At 40.1% G+C, this 27,389-nt stretch overlaps 1 protein-coding gene across 1 annotated transcript in view; it reads right to left on the reverse strand.

Moving 5' to 3' along the window:
• cacna1ib (calcium voltage-gated channel subunit alpha1 Ib) overlaps positions 1-27,389 on the reverse strand; it is a 213,934-nt gene that overhangs the window by 61,584 nt on the left and 124,961 nt on the right. Inside the window, exons 17-22 of the mRNA XM_028566047.1 lie at positions 26,644-27,142; positions 25,196-25,296; positions 21,592-21,715; positions 17,067-17,135; positions 5,874-6,052; positions 2,921-3,047 (exon numbers count right to left, since the gene is read on the reverse strand). Coding sequence (XP_028421848.1) covers positions 2,921-3,047; positions 5,874-6,052; positions 17,067-17,135; positions 21,592-21,715; positions 25,196-25,296; positions 26,644-27,142 — 1,099 coding nt within the window. The remainder of the gene's footprint in view (positions 1-2,920; positions 3,048-5,873; positions 6,053-17,066; positions 17,136-21,591; positions 21,716-25,195; positions 25,297-26,643; positions 27,143-27,389) is intronic.

A 27,389-nucleotide genomic window follows, 5' to 3' on the forward strand; every position in this document is an offset into this window, starting at 1 on the left:
GTCAGTTGTACGTTTGCAAGACTTATGAACTCGCCTGTAAATAGGATAAAGTATATGAAATTACGTACTTACCAATAATATATATTGTGCTTTACTACACATATCAGCTATTTCTGTAGGGCTTTGACTTTTGCCCAAAAATCATATTCGAAGTTTGTTTGTTTATTAATATTTGAATATATTTGAATATTTATTAATAATATTTTGACCATTGCCTTCAGTAAGACTTATATTGGTATCAAACTGTATATGTTCTGTCCACCAGAGGGCAGTGTATCAGTCAATAGGCAGGCAATAATGTTTTCAGAAGAAAAAACACACTGCCACGAAGCCTACGTAAGTGGTCTGATGTTTATACTTTTGCGCTGGTGTGTGCGTCGAGCCGGTGTGTGTGTGTGTGTGTGTGGGGAGTGTGTGTAATAGAGTGAGAGAGTGACGGTGATTACCGGTAGCTTCAGAGCGAGTAGCGACTCTAGAGTCCTAGTGAGAGAAACAAAGCGTCTTTCCTGTTCTTTTTTGACCACGGTGGGAATCTGTAGCAGGAAAAGTTAACCCTCTCCTTGATTTCACGTTGTTTATGGAGAAGGAGAACCAGGAAATGAGTCGGGGGAAATGCAACGCTTCATTTTGAAATGCGTGAAAAAGCCTCGGAATCTGAATTGAAAACATTTACATCAAACACATTTACTAAAAACAATGCCCATAACAGGTTTGAATATGAAGCGCTGCCTAATTTTCATTTGAATATCAATATTTTTTTAAATATTCAAATTACACTCACCTAAAGGATTATTAGGAACCTGTAAGATTTCTCGTTAATGCAATTATCTAATCAACCAATCACATGACAGCTGCTTCAATGCATTTAGGGATGTCGTCCAGGTGTAGACAATCTCCTGAACTCCAAACTGAATGTCAGAATGGGAAAGAAAGGTGATCTAAGCAACTTTGAGCATGGCATGGTTGTTGGTGCCAGACGGGCTGGTTTGAGTACTTCCCAATCTGTTCAGTTACTGGGATTTTCACGCACAACCATTTCTAGGGTTTCCAAAGAGTGGTCTAAAAAAGGACAAACATCCAGTATGCGGCAGTCCTCTGGGCGAAAATGGCTTGTTGATGCTAGAGGTCAGAGGAGAATGGGACGAGTGATTCAAGCTGATAGAAGATCAACTTTGACTCAAACTCGTTACAACCGAGGTATGCAGCAGCAAAGCATTTGTGAATCCACAGGCAGAAGACCCCACCGGCTACCACCCATCTACACTAAAAATAGGAAAATTAGTCTACAATTTGCACAAGCTCACAAAAATTGGACAGTTGAAGACAAAATGTAAAAATGTTGCCTGGTCTGAGGAGTCTCGATTTCTGTTGAGACATTCAGATTGTAGAGTCAGAATGAGAACATGGATCCGTCATGCCTTGTTACCACTGTGCAGGCTGCTGGTGGTGGTGTAATGGTGTGGGGGATGTTTTCTTGGCACACTTTAGGCCCGTTAGGACCAATTGGGCATTGTTTAAATGCAACAGCCTACCTGAGCATTGTTTCTGACCATGTGCATCCCTTTATGCCCACCATGTACCCATCCTCTGATGGCTACTTCCAGCAGGATAATGCACAATGTCACACAGCTTGAATCACTTCAAATTGGTTTCTTAAATATGACAATGAGTTCACTGTACTAAAATGGCCCCCACAGTCACCAGATCTCAACCCAATAGAACATCTTTGGGATGTGGTGAAACGGGAGCTTCGTGCCTTGGATGTGCATCTCACAAATCTTCATCAACTGCAAGATGCTATCCTATCAATATGGGCCAACATTTCTAAAGAATGCTTCCAGCACCTTGTTGAATCAATGCCAAGAAGAATTAAGGCAGTTCTGAAGGTGAAAGGGGGTCAAACACAGTATTAGTAGGGTGTTCCTAATAATCCTTTAGGTGAGTGTATATTTGAATAACAAGATAGGAGTCAAAGCCCTATTGTACAGTGAAAGCGACGTATTCATGTAGCAGGGAGATTTGAATTGATTGTATTTTGCTTTGTTTTTGAGTAAAGACAATATGATCTATTCAATGTGCAATTTGTGAAAAAAGTAAAGGGAGAGGGGGGGATACATTTTTACCCCACAGAGGATAAAAAATAATTTAGCAGAGGCAGGGATATGTAGACCAGAAAGGGGGGAAATCCCACGCCCATCGCCCCGCCCCCCTCCCCCAGGCAAATCGTACCCTGGATCTAGTATATACTGTAGCTTGTTCTTTATATACTGTGTTTTGAATATCTGCGTTGTTTGAATGTTAATTTGAATATGCTTTTGAGAAAATATAAAAAAGAAAATACTTTTGGGATAATATACTTTTTGAGATAATATACTTTAGGGCTAACTCTGTCTGTGTTCTTGAGTCCCATCATTTAAATGAATCCCGATATACAGAGAAAACTCGCACCTGTATAGGGTTGATAAGGTTGTGGCTCATTATGTGATGATGTGCGGGGATATGTGGAGAGCACAACTTAATCTTCTAAACTCAGCCCTGTTCTTTTGTTTTGGCAAGAAAGGTACTCCCACCTGGATCTTTGCATGGTAATGTGTTACCATGATACCTCATCCTGTTGCATTCTGCTCTAATTAGCCTTCTTAGCCATGCTGTGAAAACAGGATTTCATTGTGGGTGCAAACAGAGCCACGCAGCCTCATATCATGTTCTCCACAATTCATGTTTAATGATTCATTTCTTGGTTTTAGTTTTTTTGCTATAGATGGAAGTTCAAAGCATAATTTGTAATTTGAGCAGCGGGGTGGATATGTCAGGTCATATTATATTTTCAATAGTTGACCATCTCAGGTCCAATTAAAATGTTTGCAGAGAGTTCTCATACAGTGTTAAAAGGAAATATGAATCCATATTTGATGTTTACCTGAACACCAAGAATACCAAAGATGATGAAGAAGGCGCAGCAGATGAGGACAATGTTGCCGATAGGCTTGAGGGACGTGATGAGGGTCTCGACTACCAGCTTCAGTCCAGGAGCTCTGCTGATCACCCTGGAGGAGTGAGGGAGAGATACAGAGACACAGTGAGAGAGAGAGAGAGAGAGAGAGAGAGAGAGAGAGAGAGAGAGAGAGAAAGAGAAACATCACCTACTGGAAAGACACTGCAAAACATCAGAGCAAAATGGATTGTTACTAGCCCTTAGTCTCGCATTGCTAGACCTTCCTCCACAGTGCTGTGGAGGGGGGTCTGGCTAGTCTACACAGCATTCCGGGATGGGAGATTAAACGTGCTCTGGTGTATTGGCATTTCTTTAAACCAATCACAATCGCCTTGGGGGGCGCTAAACGCCACAGAAAGCAACTGGGCCTCTGCAAAATAGCCTCTGGAAGGAACTTGTTTTGGTGGTACATGTGTACATTCAAAGGTTGTTTTAGTCGTGCAACAGAAAACTCAGATTGGACAGATAGTCTAGCTAGCTGTCTGGATTTACCCTGCAGAGATCTGAGGAGCAGTTAGGCATAGTCCTCAGGAGTTTAAAATTGTGGAAGTGGAAGGTCGTGGATATAGACTATTTAGCCCTAATTAGACAATTACATAGTAGCAGGATACTTGAGCACCATACATGACTGCAGACTTAGAAAGACTCTGAGCAGATACAGTCTGAGTGGACAAAGTCATTCTGACTGTGGAAACCGGCCGACCCAGATAGACCTGGACACCCAGGTAGAGAAGTAGAGGCAGAGCAGCACTTTCTACTCTGCTTTGTCAAATACAATACAGAAATTAGACAGAAGTCAGGGTGAAGAATTTAAGACACTTTCAGACAGGAACAAACTGAAATGTGTTTTTAGGCGAGAACTCAAAACTGCTGCATCCTAGCAACTATGTCGACTCCTGCAACAAATTGAGAGATGACCATGGAAAAACCACACAGGAACAAACCACCACTCCTAACAAAACACCCACCTAGACCAGTAGGATCCTGTAAATATGTAAATATGTTCAATTGAGTTGTTAAGTTGTAACAATGTGATAAGTTGTGTAATGATTTTGCCGTACCAATGGACTCCTCGTGCCTTCATCACTTTGTGTTTAAGTTGGTGTTCATGTAATAGTTGATGTTGTGCCAGTTATTATTAATATCCTTTTATTCATATGCCATCTGTTTTGTCAATATAAGCAATGTTGTGAGAGAGAGAGAGAGAGAGAGAGCGAGAGAGAGAGAGAGAGAGAGAGAGAGAGAGAGAGAGAGAGAGAGAGAAAGAATGAAAGACAAAGAGACTGGGAAAGAGAGAGAAATTGGGGCATGGTACTGCCATTGAAGTCAAAGCTGGAATTTGGATGCAGTAGATGCAGTTGTAGCAACAGCTTCCCTTATAATCAATACATAAAAATACATGATGCAGTATCACATTTTAAGGAAAGCTTAAAGAAAGATGGATCATTCTGTTCAAGAGAGACTATGTAGGGTCCCATGGTGCATTTGTGGCAATGACATACAGTGCAAACTGAATTCATTCAGACCTAAAATGACCTTAGTTGGATGTAATTTGAGCTCTCTGCATCCTTGACCACCAACTGCTTCCATCTCAGCGTTTTCCTAACAGCTCTGTCCGGTGCTATCAGGCACTAAATGGTTAACAGACATATCTTAAAGCAGTGGTTCCTAACCTGGGGGGTCGAGAACCCTCGAGCTGGGTCACAAGATAAATCCCAGCTGTCATGAAATGATTAATGGGATTCACTCTTTAGGTGAATTGCTCACAACGCATACACATCCTGTATGTGATCGGTGTTTAGGGGTGGCAAGTTTCACATTCCTTTTAGAGAAGCCTGGCTTAAAACATATGTAATAAATACTACAATATGAATAAAACAACATTATTGAATTCAAAACAGCAGAAACAGATTTTGACCAAAATACAGTATGTGAATTTGTTCACTACAGAGTACATTGCAGTCTGAACAAATATGTTTAATAAACATTAATTTGTTCCCTTGTCAAAATCTCTGCTGAATCAGCCCATGGAGGGCGCATGTATTTATGGCCACTCTTACAGAGCTGGCCCCCATCATATATGTTTTTAATGATGCCTGATGCTATTAACTTTTGACTTCATGTTGTTGTGTTGCCTTTTTAATTGTTGGAGCTTATATTGCTAAGACAAATTTCAGTGCTTACGGACAATAAAGTGTTATCTTATTTATCTAATTCTTATCTTGTCTTATGAGTTTCTCTTGTATGCCTGTTTTCCAGTATACCACAGTAAGTGGCTGACTCTGACTCTTAAAGGAATAGTTTGACATTTTGGGAAAAAAGCTTATTTGCTTTGTAGTGAAGAGTTAGGTGGGAGGATCGATACCACTCTCAGCCTGTACGGTACATACAGTATGAAGCTACCGCGAGTAACCGGTTAGCTTAGCACAAAAACTGGAAATAGCTAGCCTGCCTCCATCTGTCAGTAACTAAATCCACCTACCAGAACCTCTTAAACTTACAAATAAACATGTTTTATGCTGTTTGTTTAATCTGTAAAAAAATGATGAAGATGTAAAATGAGGATGATGATTTTATATGGGGGGGTTTGGTGCTGGGACCAGTAACTGGAGTCTCAACTAGTTGCCTGGCAACTGCTATGAGAGCTGTGCTGTTAGTCAGATTTTAATACTTTTGAACAGAGTCAGGCAAGCTGTTTGCCACTGTTTCCAGTCATTATGCTAAGCTAAGCTAACAGTCTGCTGCATTGACAGACAGATATGAGAGTGGGCTATCTAATTGAAGAAGCGTACAGTATTTCTCTACTGAAGAAAAAAAAAATCCATCCCAACTTATCATGCCGAAACATAAATCTTGACAGTTTTTCCTTCTAACTAACCTGAGGGGGCGTAGCGTCCTGAGCAACCGGAGAACACGGAGAACCCCCAGGATCTTAGCCCCACCAGCCATCGACACCACAATGTCAATCAGAGACACGAATACCAGGAAACCATCGAGAATGTTCCAGCTGCTCCTCAGATAGGCTTTCTCTCCCAGGTACAGACCCATGGACACCACCTGGGGAGATGAAGGGAGAGAGATGCAGAATCCCACACAGGTAATTCAACAGTGGTCAGATGCATACACATATTCAGGGTCACACAATTGAAAGTAAAAAATATGAGAGGATTATTGGAATCCGAATCAGAATACTTTATTGATCCCCTCAGGGAAATTGTCCGGTTGCAGTGGCTCACGGTCAGATTCAAGGTAAAAGTAAGAGTACGAAAAGAGCTAGTCAATACGTGTATAAAGTAACATAAAGTAAAGGTGCAGTAAGCCAGTGGTTCCTAACCTGGGGTCCGGGCACCCCTTAGGGGGGCAGCAAAGATCACAGGGGGAGCGCAAGTCTTTATTTGGTTTGAGGGTGAGGTAAAAAAAAATGTTTGCTATGTTAAACAAATTATGATAATACACTAGAATATATAATGTATATAAAAGTTGGTATAAAAACTATATATTTTTGTTCTGGCTTAAAATTGTAGGCAGGCTAGTTAGTAGGCCAAACCTCCAGGACCTCTTAACCTGGGACCCTTGCTGTCATCCGGTCAGCTGCTAGCTGCTAGCTGTTAGCTGCTAGCTGTTATCATCCTCGTTTTTACCGCCGCCACGACATCACTATTTTATGAATGGAACACGGCGGAGAAATGTAAAAGTGCTGATAACTCCTCTGTGTCAACAAAAAAGAAAGTAAGGCTCAGGGCGGGGGGGCCTCAGCTTTTCTTAGACATAAGTAGGGGGACGCCAAGGAAAAAAGGTTGGGAACCACTGCAGTAAGCGATGCTGCGCAAAGATGTTAATATTTCAACTCAACTGTTTACTGTGTTATTACTGATCTACATCACTAACTAGACCACAACTTGCACTAACTGTATATTGATTCTTCACTACATTTCAGCATTTATACAGACTGTCTATTCATATATATTGCATTATAACTGATCTACATCACTAACTAGACCACAAATTTTGTGACTTTTTACTACATCTCAGCAGTGTTATAGACTGCCTATTCATGTATATTGTGTTATTACCATATCACTTTCGCATATCTATCGACTTACTTACACCTCACTTTGCACCGGCTTTGTAATGCTTACTTAATCTGCACTTTATGTAGCCTATTGTATCCTGTATTCTTGTATTGTATTGAATGTGAAACTGTATGTTGTCCTGCACGCTTATGCTTTTCTTGGCAAGGTTGCCGTTGCAAATGAGAACCTGTTCTCAACGGCCTACCTGGTTAAATAAAGGTTAAATAAAAAATAAAAATAAAAACTGTCAAACAAATACAACCCCCCTCTTAACTACTGGCTGGCCGGCACATTCACATGCAAAAGTAAAGTGCATTTGAGGTGTGTGATCTAGGGGGAGCGGTGTTAAATCCAAAAGATGAAATAGGGGAAGAAAGACAAGCAACAGCTCTTAAACCCCAATATGAGAAAATGAAAGGGGAGGAATTAAGTAAAGGAGTTCGAGGAGGGGAAAGGAAAGACGATTAAAAGGAAAGTATACAACGATTTCAGGGAGCAACATCTCCAACACTGGACCTTCTAACTGTGCAGTTGTTGGAATGATGAATCCGCGGCAAAATTAAAGTGCACCAACTTTTATTTACTTTTAAACATTGAATTTTGCTGATTCTATTGTAACTGAGCGAAATGGTTGCAATGAAAACTTAGAAAGGCATTTTCAGTTAAGACATACAGTGTTTTGAAATGCCGACATTGCACTGTGCCTCCTCAGCAGTCGGCCCAAAATTTCTTTACTGTCTGGCCACACAAACAGACCAAAGCTTGGATATGTGTGTGCTTTTGTGACTGGAGCTGCAAACAAATACAGCTGCACATATTTCAGTTTTGTCTTAGATTTATAGTCTGTCATTTTCTAGCTACGGCTGGCTGGGAGGTCTCGCTCACTAGGCGAGCACTAATGGGCAAAGAGCGGAGAAGGAGAATAAAACGAAAAGGAGGGTAAGGTAGGGGAGATCAACAATTTGGTGGAAACAGTGAGACAGTTATCAGTGGGAGGAATGACAGAGGCGGAAGTCAGGGGTGGAGGAGAAAGACAGCAGAGGCTCAAAGAGTAAAGTAGAAAGTTTTGAGATCTAAAAGAGTCAGCGAAGGTTGGAGGAAAAGTCGCACGGCAGATGTTTCCACATCATTTGACATCTGCTTGGGTGCTTTCATGGAAAAAAAAAAACAACTCGGTGTAGCTGTCATGTTGAAACAGATCGAGCAAAGAGGCAGCAGGCTCGTCTGCCCTGTTTGGCAGAAAACGCCACCAGACAGGAATGTGGAACGATGGGAAATTCTGGAAAAGGTGGGATAAGAGGTGATGGTGTTGGTGCATCTGTTTGGAAAACGCGTCACAAGCATATTGATGGCACACTGCGGCAAAATAAGCCCCTGAGTATCACATAGGCACCGCCTTTAGGCTAGAAGGGAGGCTCTGAAAACTTTGTGGCATGCTCCATCATGAGCTGTAGTCAGCTTGGATTCAGACCAGTTACAATAGAAGCCAATGGTGACCCAGAGTCGTCTTGGGAACACGTCCAACTATATGAAAACAGCCATTGAGACTTCTGAAATCACTCCAGCAACCTAATCCACTTCTCTGTCGTGAATGCTCCATATTCTATGCTGCCCTCCTCCAAAACAATTCTAATAAAGCTACTTCCAGGGGAGTTTTGAAGCTCTTCTAATAATAGTGTGACTATGAATACATTTACATTGCTATGTTTTGGTTTTTAAGTTTTGAGCCAAAAGTGATCTCCATGCAGCAAGTGTTTTTAGCTCAACTAGAAAAACTAATCTGCGTTTAAACTGACATGACCAAAACACATATCTCATCAACATTCTCGTATACAGGAGGCATACAGTATGCTTCGCCCATTGCTGGTAGTTGCCACGGTAACGTTAGTAGCTTAGTCTCAGAGAACGAAAAGTCATGACTGATATGACCCAGTCAGGCAGCGAGACATTGGCATCAGTGTTGGTGTTGCTAAAAGTCTCCGTTTGCGGCCGTTGAGATTTCAACACAACCCTGGAGATTAGATTAGAGAAAACGGGGTCAGAAGTATTTTAAATATATCTCCGGTATAGGGGCTCTGAAACGCCAGAGCAGTGTGAATGCGAGGTGTAAATGTAGCAAAAGATGTTAGTTTTAAAGCAAAACGTAGCAATGTAAATAAAGCCTATGCTGTGGAGAAACAGAGTGTTTGGAACATACTGACCAAACAAGTTAGCCTGGTTGACACCAGACCCTTCTCAGTTGTAACTGAGAGTGGGTCTGGGAAAGGTTCATTGACAGTTCATTTCCAAAGGGGCGTCACTCACATGTCTCTGGGCGCAATTGGATAGTCTTGTTGAATGTAAACAAAAAGCTGCTTGCTGTCACTGCGCTAACGTCATTGTGTAAAGCCCGCCTCAACGGTTGTGATTGGTGCCTCGATTAGGGGACATTAGAAATGGGTTTGAATGGGCTCTTAGCCAGACTGACTTGCAGAGCAAATCTCAAATTTCCCGGAAGTTCGTCAGGGTTTACCCAGGCTACAAACAAGTGAAAGTGAGAAGTAAATTAGTCTGCAGGAGGGTTTGCAGAAGTTTCTATAGAAATGTTGATACCGTTGGCACTTTGCCATGTCAGTGGGTCACCATTAGCCTGGGTAAACCCTGCCGAACTTCTGGCAAATTTGAGATTTGCTCTGCAAGTCATTCTGGCCAAGAGCCCATTCAAACCCATTTCCAATGTCCCCAAAATCGAGGCACCAATCACAACCGCTGAGACGGGCTTTACACCAATCACAACCGTTGAGGTGGGTTTACGCGACGACGATAGCGAAGCGAGCAGCTTTTTGTTTACATTCAACATGACGGCTACCGAAGCGCTGCGTCACCCGGATTGTTACTCTGATTGGTTGAAGGACTATCCAATTGCGCCCAGAGGCATTTGAGCGGCGTCCGTTGGTGACGCCCATTTGGAAATGAACTATCAATGAACCTTTCCCAGATCCACTGTCAGTTACAGCTGAGAAGGGTCTGGTGTCAACCAGGCTATGTCACCATTAAAGCAAACTACAAACTGTTCAAAGCCACCTTTCAAGCCTCACAGGACAACTGTTTGACATTTAAAAGATAGATTTCCTGTAGTGTATTTCTTTAAGGGAACGAACACATTCCGTTTTAATGGCCTATTCATAATTATCCTCTTTTGAAACTGTGCCAACAATGTGACAGCAGCTCTGATTTGAAATAGGGTTTATTAACAGTATCTATACTATGCCCCCATCACGCCACATCGTTCAGACAATATTTACGAGTTACAGAATAGGACAAAGTATTTACGCCAGCCTTCAACTTGTTAATTCCAAGTTAGCGAATCCAAGAATTTCCGACGGTGAAGTGTCAATAAACTTTGTTTGTATTTTTGTGTGACATAAACCCAAGCAATAACCAAATCAGAATAACAGGACATATTCCTGTTCTTCCTGTTTTGCCAACGCTTCTTATTATACATCAGTCAAAATGTATTCACCTTCTAGAAATGCTTGAATAAAACTCTACTACTGTATCTTGTGCTGGCAAACCTCCGCAACATATCCCACCTCTGAACAAACACCATGACTGTCACCACGGTAACTCAAAGTGAGTGACGACAGCAGCAGCGGTGGAAGCATGATAACAAATAGCGCCATGCAATGCAACATTTGTCAGGGTATCCAAACTCTACATACATACATAATGTAGAAGCAGAAGGCGTCGGAGGGTGGAAAAGACAGAAAAAGAAAAGGAATAAAGAAAGGAGATGAAATGAAGACAAAGTAAAATAAAAAAAAACAAAGAGCCAGATAAAGGGAGCGAAGGATGAAGAAAGAAAAGAAACTTTTACGTATCACAAAACTAACTAGTATGTTTGAATAATTCCACAGTTCTGTTACGGAACAGAATCGTTGCGCCTTGTTTTGACAGTAAATATGGTTGAAAAATCTCACTGTAGGAACATATGTCATCTGTCACAGATCTGCACAGCAGCGGGTCACTGTCATATCCCATACGATAGGTCTTTTGTCATGTTTTGACAGGATGGATAGCGGGTTATAATACTGCTGCTCTGTTATTAATAGCAGCCGGTTATACTGATGCCCCTTTGGGACTGTTGGAATGCCACTGGGCCTCCATTAAGCAGATCAAATATCGCCACCATAAAACATGATGCATGGGATATCTATAGCACGTCGATGCCAGCGCTGTTATCAAAGCCAGCTCTGCTGGGCTTTGGCTGACAGGGCGAGTATGTCACATTAGATTCAAATTTAAATTACATTCAAACTCCATTTGCAATATCACTTGGCGGAAAATATGGCAATTATTGTACTTCTCGCTTCTGCGTTTGAAGTTTAAGGTTGGATTTTGCATAGTCACATTGCTGCATATTGACTTAAAAATGACCATAATGGATCTCTGATGGATGTAGACTTTTCCCACCCATATTTCAACAGTATAGCCGGACTACTTTAATACTATAACGACTTTGGGTGACGGGTCTGTCTGAGTCGGATTATGTGTTTTTGAGAGTCTGAGAATTAATTTGAGACAAATCTGGTCTTTCTGCATTGACATTGGTCATTAAATGTGTTCTCACATCATCAAATTTACAAAATGGTCAGATTAATAATAAACATTTAATTATAAATTATAATTTCAATAGGGAAAGTTAATAAAATCTAAAAATGTGTCATATTAACACTGCATTAAGCGACCAAGGTAGCCAAGTAGGGCTAACTATGGCTCAGATTTGGCCTACATGGGCTGTTTTCTGGCACCAGAGAGCCAAATGTGAGCGGGCCCATACAGTACATGGCTGCCAGATTCAGCTAGGCTTTGAAGAAGCTGATGTGGGCTGAGAATCAGCTCTGTTTAGCAGTGATGTGTCGGTTGCGAAACAAGTCCTGACTCTGACTCCTTTAAGAGAAGGATGAGAGCTGACTCCTGTCTGAGATCTGGTTTTTTATTTGTAAATTCATGCAAGACTGAATAATAGGATGATCCTAAAACGTATTTGTTAAATAGAATCAAGAAACGTCTCACTTTGTTAAGCACCTTAAAAGCCAAGAATGGTGAGACTGTAGTATGTTATTGTGCCAGTAACTTAGGCAGTGAACAGGAGACCACATGTGCATATAGTGTTGGATTTTCCTTCCAAACCCACGTACAAAATGAAATTATATTGGTGGGATGTCAAAGTTTGAATCTGATTAAAATCTTACCCTATTATTAGCCTAATTCCCAGATAAAGTTTGTTTTTGTCGCACCTCTTTGACAAACATTGCCTGAGTCAGAAATAATACAATATAAATAACACTAAACTTAATTATTACATTACGTATAATGAATTTACCAACTTGCTCATTAAAAAGAAGAAAAAGAAATTTTTGTATTTCTGCACAATAAATACCCAGTCAATCAAATTAATACCTTTTGTTTCGGGGAGAGGGGATAGACAGGAAAGGGGGAGAGAAAGAGAGGGGATGACACGCAGCAAAGGTCAGGAATCAAATCAGGTCAGATTCGAACCCGGGCTGCTGCAAAGGACTCAGCCAACATGGGGCTCACGCTCTTACTGGGTGAGCTAGAGGCTGCCCCGTAATCATTTTATTTTTAAACTTTATTCTGGACAACGTTGCTCCGTAATGCTACTTAAAGCTAAAAAAAAAGCAAGATTTCCAGCTCCATTTTCACTGTATTTCTTTCAGCTTCCGTCACTAAGCTTCTCAGTAAGTATTATGAGGCAGTTTTAAAGAAAAGAAAAAGCATGACACTTTGACGACCCAGCTTCACATATTCAACACTGCAAAAAGTGTTTGCAAGTTTTGCCTCAGCCCAAAGTTGGTTGCGGTTTCATGACAGCCCCAGAGCTGAATGACAAGTGCTGAGGTAAGAAATGAACCAACTGAAAAGGGGAATCATGACAAGAGTCTCTACCACATTATGTTGCGTAATGTAACTGCAAATCAGCTACGATGACAGTGTAAGCACAGAAAAGAAGAGGCAACAGAATGGCTACATGAAAAATTCTAAAATGCTTCTAGGAAGCTCAGTCTGTCTGTTTGTTCATTTACTTTGTAGGATCCTCGTTAGCTCCCGTATTGCAGCACCTATTCTTCCTTACAATTCAGTCAACAATGCAATAATGAATGTACTGTACATCAAACACAATACAATACATCGCAAATGATACAAAATAGCACATCATAAGACGAAGACTAAACACACATAATAGCATCATTTCATTACATTACTCACATCACACTTTCAGTCACTATGACCACGACAGTCAGAAACATTGTGCCAAAATATGAACAATAACGCCGCTGTCAACGGGCTTATCTGTTAATGTTAGCTACCGACCGTTACCTTGAAACCATCCAGCAAATAGACGGTACCGTTGGGTGCCGTTACCTGAAACCGGTGATTTAACGTCACCGCTCATTTTACACACAGTTTAATACAAAAAGCTGAGTGAACATTACTAGCTACATTTTTCATGTTGGTTTTGAGCGGTATGCACCCCCACTAACCTGGAAAACGGTTTTAAAACAGTAATTAGGTTACGTTAATTAAGGTTGGGTACTGTTTGGATATTTACGATTCTGATTCCTATACCGATTCTTAAAAAATTGAAAAATGACATCAAAGAAAGGCTCTTTTATGGAGTTTTAAATTTTTTTTAAAATTATTTAAATTTAAAAATATATTAACGTTCTAAAGTACTTAAATATATAATAAGTAAACCTAAGTCACCTAACACATAACTACAATAACTGAAGAAATAACAGTTACACTATTAACAAATAACAAAATAAATGTTGTTGAGTTGGTATGCCAACCAGCTTCAACTTCTTTTGCAGAAAAATGACCATATTTGCCTTCTCTGGCAAGATAGGACACCTCTCCTGACTTATGGCATGTCCTGCACAGGAGAAAACTCTCTCAGACGGTGTCCAAGAGGCCTGTACACACAGGTAGGAGTTTGAAAGGACTGACAATTTGGGGAGGCTGTCCTGCCTCCCCCACCACCAGGCTACAGGGTCTTGTCCTCAGTGTTGCCAACATAGCGACTTTATGGCTAGATTTAGCGACTTTTCAGACCCCCTTAGCGACTTTTTTTCAAAAAAGCGACTAGCGACAAATCGTCCAGCGACCACCGTCTTCTGTTCTGTGACTGAGGAGCAGAGGAGCAGCCCCTCCCTTCTCTCCTCATGTGCAGCAGCACTGCGCACAGTGCAGTTAGAAGGGGAGGGGGGACAGGGTGCGGGGGCCGGTGTAGGTAGGAGAGACAGCAGGATGCGACGGGAGGAAGACTCGGCTGAGCTGGCCTGGCCCTGGCAAGCCAGCCTTCTTTGAGAATTCTTTATCGATCTTTCTCCCTCCCTTTGTAGAATATCTTTTTTTACTTCAAAGATAGGCTACCTAAGTAATAATTATGAGGTAAAATAAATTCCTGTATTGAATTTGTGAATTTGAATTGAATTATTTGGCTAAAGATTCCTATTTCTTTCTATCTACCTTGCTGACCACAACCACTGAGCTTTATGCAAATGTCATAAATATGCAAATGAGCGTATGATGTCATCTAGTGACTTTTAGCGACTTTTGGAGCTTGTGCTAGCTACTTTCATTGGAAAATGTGTAATATGTTTACTAACGATCACGTGCAGTGAATGGTTAATATGCTTTTATGCTTTTTTACGTCCGTTTTGGTGAGCCCAGAGGGAAAATATGATATTTTAAAAGTAGCCTACATTTACGATAGCTAGTTAACGGTAGACTACAGAGAACGTGTGTTATTTTTACATCCGTCTATCAGCAGTAATTGTAGAGCGCATGTCGGAGAATATATTTCAGTCGGAACCGAAATGAGGAACCAAAATTTGCGTTCGAATCCGGTCTGAATACTACCGTTTGCGTTTGTGTACCCAGCCCTAACGTTAATACAGCGTGTTGAAGGAATACAGCGTCTCCTGCAGCGGCGAGTCAAAGGCAGAGGGTCCGCAGCGTTCGCTAACGTTAGCTTCTTGTCTCATCTGGGGTCTGATCAACAGTAAATTCATCAAATTGTGGTCCACAATGTTTGTGTGTGAGTGAGAGAGAATGAGGGGGGATGTCAGGTCTACACTCCTTTCCCTGTTTCTAATTAGAGTCTGATGTTCAGGGTCAAACTCACTGTGTGCAGGTACTGTAACACTGTTTACACTGATCGCTACTGCTCATGTATGGAAGTGTGTGTGTGTGTGTGTGTGTGTGTGTGTGTGTGTGTGTGTGTGTGTGTGAATGAGAACCGTGATGAAGTGTGTTTAATTAGTGCTCCTCAGAGAGAGATCAGACTGACCAGCCTGCAACAAGCAGGTAGGGAGGGTGAGAGGGGGAGAGGGAGGGAGACGGAAGGAGGGTGAGATACAGTGAGAAGAAAATCATGTTGTATTGGTCCTGTATTGAGAAAAAAACATGCCATGCCCACGCCCATGCCAAAAATCTGTATAAAAGCCGGACTGCACCAATGTAACAAGGAGGGCAGGAAGATTATTATAAGATATGAAATAGTGTTTGACTTGAGTATTATAGCATAAGAATAAGTAAATGAATAAGCAACAAGCAAGTAGGAAACTCAGATGTGAATATATATAATAAATAAATAATAAACACAGGTATAAACAGTCTCATCAGATTCTAAGTGCTAAGGGAGAGAGATCCAAAATCACTGCTTCAGTTTTAAGTGAGGAACAACTAAAAGCCTCAGAGACCAATTGGTAATATGTAAGTAATGCAGCCATTAATGTAGGAAGCTACTTGACAATGCAGAACTCTATAATAATATTGCTTTATTATAATCTTAGAGGTGTCTCCAAACACTGGTTTAGAGTAAAACTTGTAAAAGCAAGTCAGTAAGAGAAGGTTATTTTGTATAGCACTTATCACAGACAAGCCGAATAAATAAATACATTATAACAAATCAATATTCATAAAAAGCATAATAAATCACAGTAAATCATAGTAAAACACAAAAGCATAAAACACATGGGAATACAGTCAACACACATCTGAGTGTGGAAAAGAAGCAGGGCACAGATAACAATGGAGCTCGACTGATTAAATTACAAATGGGGGGACAAAAGAGCAGAGAGGACGATAAGGGACGGATACAGAAGTGAATATGAAATGAATACAATGAGCACAAAGGAGATAAAACCAACTCAAATTATGAGTGATTGGAAAGACTGATCGAAGGAATGGAGGTAAATAAAGATGCAAAGAGGGAGACGAGGAAACGGAAGAGAATGAATAACAAACCAAGCTAAGTTCAACCAGGGGACAGATACATATATGTGTACATATGAAGTCTGCACCACCACAGTGCAGAGATGATCTGCATACCTTTGCGCTACACATGTCTTCATTATCCCTGGTCATAAATAAATCACTATAGGGTTTTTACATGCCAATGTGGAAAATGCCTGGAGCAAGGCCCTTAATAATGGATGACGCCCTGTCTTCAGGACAGTGGATCAGTGGATTAAAAAGAGTATGTGAAAGTGTTTGTGTGTGTGTGTGTGTGTGTGTGTGTGTGTTTATCGATGGGAAGTCCAGGAGTAGCTAAAGGCCATCTGCCATCTGAAGAGCGATAGCCTTTTAATTAACTTCATTATCTAGCTGCCCATCGCTAATGGACAACTGATTAAAGCGCATGTAGCAGAGTTCTCCAGAAAAGAGATGGTGGGGGGGGTAGATAACAGAAAGGAGAAGAGAGAGAAAAAATAAGGAATGGAGAGATAAAGGGAAGAGAGAAAATTAAACCATGTGGGAAACGATGAGAGGAAAGAAGTGGGCAGGAGCAAGAAGAGGAAGTGTATACACAACAATTTTACTACTGAGCACTTCCAGTTGTTGTTACTGTGTAAGAGGTGAAGAAAGGAGAGTCAAAAAAAGAAAAAAAAGGAAAGTTGAGCAGAGCAACAGAAGAAAGGACATTTTACCTTGACAGTCATCTCCGCAACAAAGATGGCAGTAAAGATGTAGTTGGAAACAGTGAGAAACAGCCTTTCCTGTAACAAAAGGAGAAAGGGAGGGAAACGAAAGGGAAAGGGTTTGAAGGAGGAAGGGATGAGGAAAAGAAGAAATAAAAGAGTCAAAAAGAAGTGGCAGCTCGGGAAGACAAAGTGTTGCAGGAAGATTGATTGCAGTTGGCTTTATTTAGAAGCTTCGGAGAGCAGGGAATGAGACTTCATTTGTCAGTGTTTTTGCTATTAAATTAGAATTAGCTGTCGTTGGCAAATTGAATGCCCATTGTGAAAGAGTTGCTCCGCTTTGATTTGAACGCTTCAGATCACTTGCTTTGAAAAGTGCCCACCATTCAATCATTTTTGTGCTGCTTGATTGCAGGAAAGTGGATTGATGCCAGAATCTAGTGAGAGCTCGGAGCAATGAAGGCAACGCGGCATTTTGAAGTGGATCTTAGTCATCAAATCATCAGTACGGTTATTTTTCCTAAATGAGCAACAGCTTGTTTACAAGAAATAGTGTACATTAGAAATTGGTTATTATTACAACAAGAATTGTTACACCTCAGCTACTTCTCATATCAAATGTGTTCTTGAAAGAGAAGTCAATTTTGTCAATTGAAAAAAGAAAACCTGCACATGTATATTAAACTCTATTTCTACATACAGTTATGTTTTAGTCAAACATTCTTATTCAAGTCAAGTTAAATTTAAGACCTTTTTATGAATGAAATTTAAGACCTGTATCACAACATCAACTGAGCCCTAAATTCAGTTTTTTCAAGCCAAGTACTGCTAAACTAAAAATTCAAGATCTGTCTTTATTTTTGCAACTAAACAATATAGACATACTCATGATTTCTGAAACTCATTTGGATCACTTCATAGATAAATCAGATGTTGATATAGGGGGGTTTTCAATTTATAGAAATGATCGAAACAGGTTTGGAGGTGGTGTGGCCATTTATATACGGGATAATTTCCCTGTTAAACTGAGACAAGACTTAATGGTTGATGAAGTTGAGGTGTTATGGTTACAGGTACATATTCCAAATTTAAAACCGATTATTCTTGGCTGTTGTTATAGGCCACCTAGTGCCAGGATAGAGTATGTAAATGGTTTATGTAATATGCTAGACAAGGTGACTGAGGAAAACAAAGAGATATATTGGCTGGGTGATCTAAATATTGATTGGCTATCTGAGATTTGTCCTCTGAAGAATAAGCTTAAAACCATGACCGACACCTGTGTGTTATCTCAATTAATGGATCAACAAGAGTTTCTAGTAACAATACAGGATCTTTAATATCAAAATGTATTGATCATATTTACACTAATAATCCTGATATGTGCTCAACACCTATTTCTGTGACAGTTGGCTTTAGTGATCACAACTGTATTGCTGTCTCCAGGAGAACTAAGCTACCTAGAGCCTGTCCTAAAATTATTATGAAAAGATCTTATAGGGTATTTAATGAGGAGTGTTTTTTAAATGAATTGGATAATATTAAATGGAATTTGATAAGTGATATTGAGGATGTGGATATATCCCTTAATTTATTTATGGATTGTTTTATGAAAGTTGTTAACAATCATGCCCCATTAAATAAATTTACAGTTAAAGCCAAAAGTGCTCCTTGGGTGGATACTGAGTTAAAGAGCATAATGGCTCAAAGGGAAGAGGCTAAAAAGGTTGCGGTTCTTTCTAACTCCCTGGAGGACAGAAAATGTTATTGTATTTTAAGGAATCAGGTGACCAAGGAGAATAGAGTGAAAAAGAAAAAATATTTTCAGAAGAGAATTGAAGACAGTGGTACAGATAGTAAGAGAATGTGGAATGTACTTAATGAAATCATGGGAAAAAAATCTACTTGTACTTCTTTTGTTGAATTGAATGGAGTTTATTTGACTAAGCCAATACAGATTGCAAATTATTTTAATGATTATTTTGTTAATAAGGTTTCTAATTTTAGAGAGACAATGAAATACACTGTTGATTCCAACTCAAATGAGCTAATTGAAAGGTGTATTATGAAAGATAAACTGTGTAGTTTTGAATTTCATCAGGTTAATGTTGTGCAGGTGGAAATGTTGTTGAGATCTTTGACTGTTGGAGGGTCTGTTGTTACAGACAACTTGAATAGTCGGCTGTTGAAGTTAGCAGCTGGACATATCTCTAAACCAATCTGTCACATTTTTAACAGATGTCTGGTTAGCGGTGTGTGTCCAAAACTTTGGAAGGAGGGTAAGATAATCCCTTTACCCAAAGACACAAAATCAACTTTTTGTGGCCCAAATAGTAGGCCTATTAGTATTTTGCCTATTCTAAGTAAATTATTGGAAAAGATTGTATTTGAGCAAGTGCGAGATTACTTTACTAACAATGATTTGACCACTATGTTTCAGCATGCTTATAGGTATGGTCATTCCACCTGCACTGCAATGACACAAATGTCGGATAGCGGGCTTACATCAATTGATAACTCAATGCTGGTGGGTACACTACTACTGGACTTTAGTGCTGCCTTTGATGTGATTGACCATGACATTTTGATTTCTAAACTTATTAGTTATAGTTTTACTTCCTCAACAATCAAGTGGTTTAAGAGCTATTTGTCGGAGAGGTCGCAAAGAGTTTATTTTAATGGTGCATTATCTTGTAGCAAGTCCCTGGATTGTGGTGTTCCTCAAGGAAGTTGCCTCGGACCTTTTTTTTTAGTTTCAATTTTCACAAATGATATGCCGTATATACTCAGTAAGGCTACATTGACTATGTTTGCTGATGATTCTACTCTTTATTATGCAGCCCCTACATGTTCAGAGCTTAATCAGGTTCTGTCTTGTGAAATTAGCAAATTGTATAATTGGATCAAAACAAATAAGCTTGTACTAAATATTTCAAAAACTATGAGTATAATATTTGGTTCTAAGTATAGATTATCTGACAATCCTAAAATTAATATACAAGTTAATGGTCAAAATGTACAGCAAGTGAAAAAGGTGAAGCTTCTTGGACTTTGGCTTGATTCTACATTGTCATGGTCTGATCACATCAACAAAGTTGTTGCTAAAATGGGCAGAGCTGTTGCAGTAATGCGTAAATGTGCACAATTTTTAAATTCACGGTTGTTTAGTCGTGTTGTTTGTACATTGGTTTTGTGTCATTTGGATTATTGTTCTGTTGTATGGTCTGCTGCATCATGCAGTCATTTAAAAAAATTACAAGTGGCTCAAAATAAGGCTGCTAGACTGGTCCTTGGTTGTTCTTTGAGAACTTGTGTTGCAGAGATGCATGAACGTCTTGCTTGGCTGGTAGTCAAGCACAGACTATCTGCTAATATGTTAGGATATTTTCATAGAATTATTAACACTGGATTCCAAAATTTCTTTATGACAATATAATTTACTATTCAGATATGCACTCACATTACACAAGAGGGGCGAATAGTCGACAGATTTCTTTACCCCTACCTAAATCTGACTCTATGAAGAGGACCGTGTTTTATAGGTCAATTGTGTTTTGGAACAATCTTCCAGTTGGGGTTCGGGATATCAAGGGAAAAACTGGTTTTAAAAAAAGACTAAGACTATATTTGTTTTCAACATCATAATATTGTCTGATTGGCTGAGAGTTGTTGTATAACGTGCTATGTTGTTTTGTATTATTTTACTATTATTCTAATCAGTACTTTTTGTATTGCTATTTTTTCTTGTTCTTTTATGTGTATTAATATATGATATTTTTGTGAGTAATTGTGATTGCAATTATTCACATATACGTTTTGTATGTATTGTTTGGACCCCAGGAAGACTAGCTGTCGTCTCGGCGGCGGCTAATGGGGATCCTTTTAAATAAACAAATAAACAAATAAACTTACACTCCCCCATAGCTGAAGAATAAAATCCGTTTTATGTCTGTGGTACGATCCCAAAAGCTGATTGGCTCCAATATTAGTTGCATGGTGGTCTCATTTGTAGTCGTAATACAGAGAATTATATTGGGACTACAAAAAAAAGAACCACAACTAAAAATAAAGAGCATTAGAGCTAGCGTTGCATGGACGTCGGAAAATTAAGACCTGTTTAAAATGATTTAAGACATGGAACACAATACTTCAGCGAATTTAAGACTTTTTAAGGCCTAAAATTTAGATTTTGAAATTTTTGATTTTTAAGACCCCTGCGGAAGCAGTCTCACGTCAGATATGCAGACTGTAAGAGGATAAAACAATGTTCACTTATAGCAGTTACATCTGCAAACGCAGAACGAATCCCGCAAATTTTTCTGCAGATTTAACAAAAAATTCAAATTAAACTGTTAATGTTAGGACATCTCCACCCGAAGCAGAAAAACAGTCCCCTAAATTCTGCAGATTTTTTTTTTGTCTGGATCACCGCTAAAAACTGTTGAAGAATCTGCAGTTTCCGTTTCGGTCTGCTCATGAGTAAACACAGGATTACAGAGTTTGCTGATCAGGGATGTAGAAACATAGCTCTTACCAGGCTGCCTTGCATTATCTTCGGCCTCTCCAGGGCCACTGTGATGCAGTTGAGAAAGATGAAGGCCAGGACAACATAGTCAAAGAGCTTATGGGCGATAATAGACTGGCAGAGCACCCTGAACCTGACATGAGAGAAACCAAAAAAAAGAGGAAGATATGAGGAGAATGCAAGATTTGTTCATGAACTGTCTATACGGGCACATGTGGAATTGCATCTAAACAGCTAAAGATCTTATAATTCTCTTCTTAACTAGTTTCTTTAAGATACCCCCAAAAAACACATGGTCTTATGGGTGAAAGGAAATACTGTTTACTGTTAACATCTGATATTTTAGCAGTATTACACTTGTTCAAAACTGAGTATGATTTAATGAACCAAGAATACACGTTGGGAGTACAAGCAACAGAAACAGAATTTTTCGAGACTCTAGTCTTTTTAGTTTTGTCTCCGGTATAAATCTACATCTTTAACTGAACAGGATGAGAAGGTAAAACTCTGTGGTCAACTTGTAGTTAAGAAGTGTGAATATAAAATGCAAAGATTTTTTATTTTTAATTTTATGGAGAAAATCAAACATTGCTCTGTTAATTTGACTTTTCTCTAAATGTTTTTTTGTGAAATGTTGGAAGCTTTCATTTCTCCTCGCCTCCAACAATTATTCTAATTAAACAATCTGGGTTTCCTTTTGAAAGGTTTTTAGGGGAAACTTATTCTAAGGTGGGACAGCTCACGAGGCATCAGCTACTGTTTGCATCATGTGAGGAGAACCACTCTCTATCTCAGTCTGAATAGATTTTCATCCTTAGAAACTCTCACACAACTCATCTGCAGCTATAAAGGGAACATAATGTACTGATCCTGAGAGAGAATCAATGTGCTAATCTGACTGCTTTTTCCTCCAGACCTGGCAACCCTGTCCCTTTTATCTATCGATTCAGATCTGGCAACAACCGTTCCCTGATATTGAGCATGAGCAGCTGCATCGTTGGTGTAGGCACTTCCCATCCCACCCGAGACGCAACTTCTGTTGTTGGCTTGTTTCTCCTTTTGTTTGTTTGTCCGCTTTAATTCTGCTTAGGTACACTTGTTAGAGCAAAAACACACACACACACACACACACACACACACAGACAGTACACTGAGGCATAAAGAAGGCATAGACGCACATATACTCACACACTCCCACATGCACATATGCAAAGTCATCCACAAACACGCTAAAACGACACTAGCAAAGATATGGCCTAATGCTAGTACACACGCCGCCAACACATGGAGCCCTTGCTTGACAGATGGCCCCTGCCAGGATGCCAAAACACAGCCCTGGGGCCTGGCTTCCCTTAAGTGGCTATCAGCACGCAGGGAATCGGGTGAGTGAGCGAGTGGATGACTGAGTGATTTTTCATTTATGTTGCTTTCAGGGGCCTTCTCTTTTCTACCAGCAATGCATTGGAGGCTGGAAAAAAACCTAATAACACAGACAAACACAGATGAACACACAGACACACAGACACACACACAACTTGGAGCCCAGAGTCAATAACACTGTCTAGAGAAAAAAAGAAATGGTTTGGAGGAAACACGACATCACTTTAACAAGCCATTTGTGAAACCAGAAGACAGCGCTTTTCTCTGTGTGAACAGACAAATGGTGTGACTAAGCAGCTCGCTGTTCTTCTACTTTATCAGGACAGAGCTGGTAATGTTTGCTAAAATTTGCTTTCAGTGCCATTGGTCTTGCTTGTCGACTCATCTTTGTGCACTTTAAGTTTCTCTGCGCTTTAGCTTTAAACAGGCTCGGTAGAGCCAAAGCAAACTCTCCCAAGTACTGACACAGAGATGCTTCCCACTTTGTTTTCTCACTGAAAGGTTAGTTTTTTTTCAACCTCAGATCAATTCCCACTGACCAAGGTTTTAAATTAAGGTCAAAGGGTTTTATATGTCACTTCTTCATACTTTCCACGAGGTTGGAGATTGTGGAGTGGAGAATCAAATCAGTCCATGTAATTTACTGTATGTGTGCACAGAAGGTATCAGCACTTCTATATCTATCAGTTTAACAACAACAAAGCTTTAGTGCATAACATTTTTATATTAATGAACATCCGTTACATGCAAGCCATTGCCAAATGAGTTGCTACAAAGCTATTTAAAGGTCCAATGTGTAGGGATTTCTCCCATTTAGCGTTGAGATCATATATCACAATTAACTCCCTCGCACCACGCAGTTCAAAGTACGTATTACAGCTACGGTAGCCTTCACGTTTCAAAAAGCCGGTCTTTTGCTCTTTTCAATATCCTTTTTCTCTTTTTATGGTTAGCAGCACCTGTGAGTTTATCATGTGACAGCGAAAACTCGAAAGGCGGAGCAGTATGTCCTGTATGTCCCTCACCGGCTAACGTATTTCAAGATGGCGCATGAATATGGAGCGTCTACCCCAGTTCATGCGAATGCAAATGTAAAATTTCAAGGCAAAAGGAATACTTGGAATTGATGGTGGAGGTAAATATTCATGAAAAAGGACAAGTTTGTGAACGGGCAACACAGATTTTGATAATGAACTAACTAAACACGTTACACACTGGACCTTTAAGACTATCAGCTCCACACAACTCTCTCTGTAGTTCTCAGTATGGCTATGTTCAGAAGATTGTGGCGTCTGGGTACTTTCACGTGCAGAAACTCGAGTGAAGATACTTACCTCTTCTGAAGAGTCCATCATGTTTTTTTAATCCTACGAGTCCTCCTTGGCTACTAGCAACTGCGTGGAGGAGGGGTGGGTCAGGTGCACGGTTGCAGAAGGCTTGTATCATATGGATGCGGCGACAGTTTTGGTGTCATTATTTAGAATTATTAATGGGGGCGGCAGAAACTATGCACTATAGCTTTAACATACACACACTCAACTAAAGTGCTTCATCAGGCTTTCGTTGGTGTGGTTTGATTAGATTGTGGTTCGATTGGCAGTAGTCTGAGTTCCATTTTGTTTTCTATTGTCCTTTTTATCGTGAGCAGCGTGATTTTTTGTTTTGTAGGAGCAGAGATTGATTTGGTAAATATGGATGATGCTCAAAGATTGAGATGGCTGTTCACATATGAAACATATAAATTGGCTAATTATTTAGATAAAGCCTGGGAGAAGAGGAAAAAAGCTCTTTATCGAGTGTAGATGAGAACTAGTTGTTTGTGTGTGGTATGTGTGTACGTGTATATACATGTATGTATGTGTATGTCTATATATTTGTATTCATGTATTTGTTCAAAGGATTTGTATATGCAACGGGAAGATGTTTGTTGAATAAGTGAATTTGTGGTATCTTGTAATCCCATGTGGGATGGACCAAGATGTTTGGCATGACACAGAAATAAAATATAACTAACTAACTAACTTACCTAGCTAATTTTTATAAGCTAATAAGTTTTACGTATTACCCAAGACCAGAGACCTAGAACAGTTAAACTCTAAGGAAGGACATGCTCTTCCGTTTTTTGAGCTGATTTTCTGTTCATTTGACTGATGTTTATTCGAGGGAGGGGTTAGAGCTGAGTTGTTTAGTGTCTGAAGGTTTATAACTAAAGATACCACAGTTGTCCACTCACTTGTTCTGAGGGGAGAACAAGTAGACGGACCACTCCTCTCTAGATTCACACCATTCTGGCTTGTACACCTCCATCATCTTCTGGACACGGAAACACAAATTCTGGAGGAGAGAGGAGAGAAAAGGGAATAGAGATGGAAAAATTGGGGGGGTAATGGTTGGGTTAAAAGATCAAGCTAGCAGTAATCTTTCATCAGTAATATATATCATCAAATTGTTAATGTTGTGGTTAGGTTACTGTTGCCTGAGACAAGTTTTCTTCGAGATTTCTGCCTGTTAAAAGGATGTTTTCCGTGCCGTCAGACTAAGTGCTCTTTGGGGAATTGTTGGGTCACTGTAAATTATAGTATAGTGTAGTCTAGACCTACTATATCTATAAAGTGTCCTGAGACACCTTCTGTTATTGTTTTCGTTCGTTGTTCTTAGTATTATATAATAATATATTATCAGACTTTTTGTTTCTAAAAGCCACATAGATTAACACCCACAACTACAGTATGTACACTTTTTATAATTTTTTTTTATGATAGCTTTATATTATCCCCATGCTATCCATTAGATTTCTGGAAAAATTTCTCTTGGAAATGTCATAACGTGACTGCAAAGTAACTGCAGAGGTTAGACCAGGCATGTCCAAAGTCCGGCCCGGGGGCCAATCACGGCCCGCGGCCAGATTTCATATGGCCTGCAGCCTCGGTTTGTGAAGGACAAGAGCAAGAGTCATATGTTGTAAGCTTAAATGTTAACAAACTTTGCATTACTCATAATAAGTCGTGTTTAAAATCGCCATGAGGTTAAGATATTTATCAACTTCAATTTTTTTTTTTTATATGTTCACGTCTAAGTGGCGTTGATTTGTTTATCATTGCCATTCAAAAAAAAAAGATAATTGTGACAATGAAAATAAAAATTATTATAGATCAGTCCATTTGTATGTAACTTGTATTGTTAAAATTTTTTTGTCAGAGGGGATCATTGGCCCCGGGCATCTTCACATTATCAAATCTGGCACTCTTTAAAAAGCGTTTGGACACCCCTGGGTTAGACAAACTGCCTCATTTGTACACTAACTCCCACAATGATTATGAAATATGTTTTGGTTTGCAGTATTAGGCATGTCTGCGAAATAGTGAAGGGTTCCCTATTCATCGGTTGCTAGCAGCCTCCCTGAGTGGGCCAAAGCTAAAGCTCCTTTCTCATTTTGACACATAAACAACAACAATAAAAAGATAGACAACTGCCATTATAACGTCCCTCCCAAAACTAAAGTATCTAGTTTAGCAGCCCATTTTAGCGTTAAGACAATACAGTGGAAAACATGTCATCTTAAGCGGTGAAGATTATTCATTCTGCTTGTGACTTTAATGGCATTTCTTCTTTATTAAATAGTCGTGGTAAATAAAGAAAGAACCACTGATGACCAGTGTACAGTAGATCCGTGCCACTCACATAATCTGTCTCTTCATCGAGGTCTGTTCTGTCCTTGCGTGCATTGACTTGAGGGAAAACCTCAGACATCAGCTGAGTGTGGGGACCCGGTGCCTTGCCATTACAATCCCGGTGGTCCACTCCGAAACCACTACCAGCGCCAGACCCCCCAGTGATGGATCCCCCTGCCCCAGACCCACTCCTCCTCCCGGGGTCTGGCTGAACAGGGGGCAGGCCCGGGGGCGGTCCTCCTGCCCGAAGCAGCTCCGGAAGCTCCAGGGAAAGAGCCCGTCGATCCCTCCTCGCAGCGAAATGTCTGGACAAAAACAGTGGGGGTGGGGGTGGATGATGAGGGGGTAGATTATGATGGGAGTGACGTGGGTGGGAGAGAAGGGACTCCTGCTCGGCAGCACAAGTGTAGGAGTAGGGCGAGCGGGTGCTGTGCACACGGAGGCTGCCTCCTACCAGAGGAGCCCCACCGAACCCGTAGCTCCTCCGGCCCAGACTGTTTGAGCTCGACCTGCACAGCAGACACAGATCAAACGTACAGTTATGAAATAGAAAGTATGTAATATTCATGAGCAATTTTCAACACGTAGCAATAAAGAGGTAATCAACACTTTCTGCATATTAAGAGTTTAGTCATGAAGCTAATAGGAGTATAAAACAACAGGAAAGGTTTGATGTTTCCATGTAGGTAATTAAGGCTTAATGAAGGTATTAAGAATTCATTAAGGCAATAGCTGAAATCAATTGCTGAAAGTAAA

The sequence above is a fragment of the Perca flavescens genome, chromosome 2, assembly GCF_004354835.1.
Source record: "Perca flavescens isolate YP-PL-M2 chromosome 2, PFLA_1.0, whole genome shotgun sequence".
NCBI classification, from domain to species: Eukaryota; Metazoa; Chordata; class Actinopteri; order Perciformes; family Percidae; genus Perca; species Perca flavescens.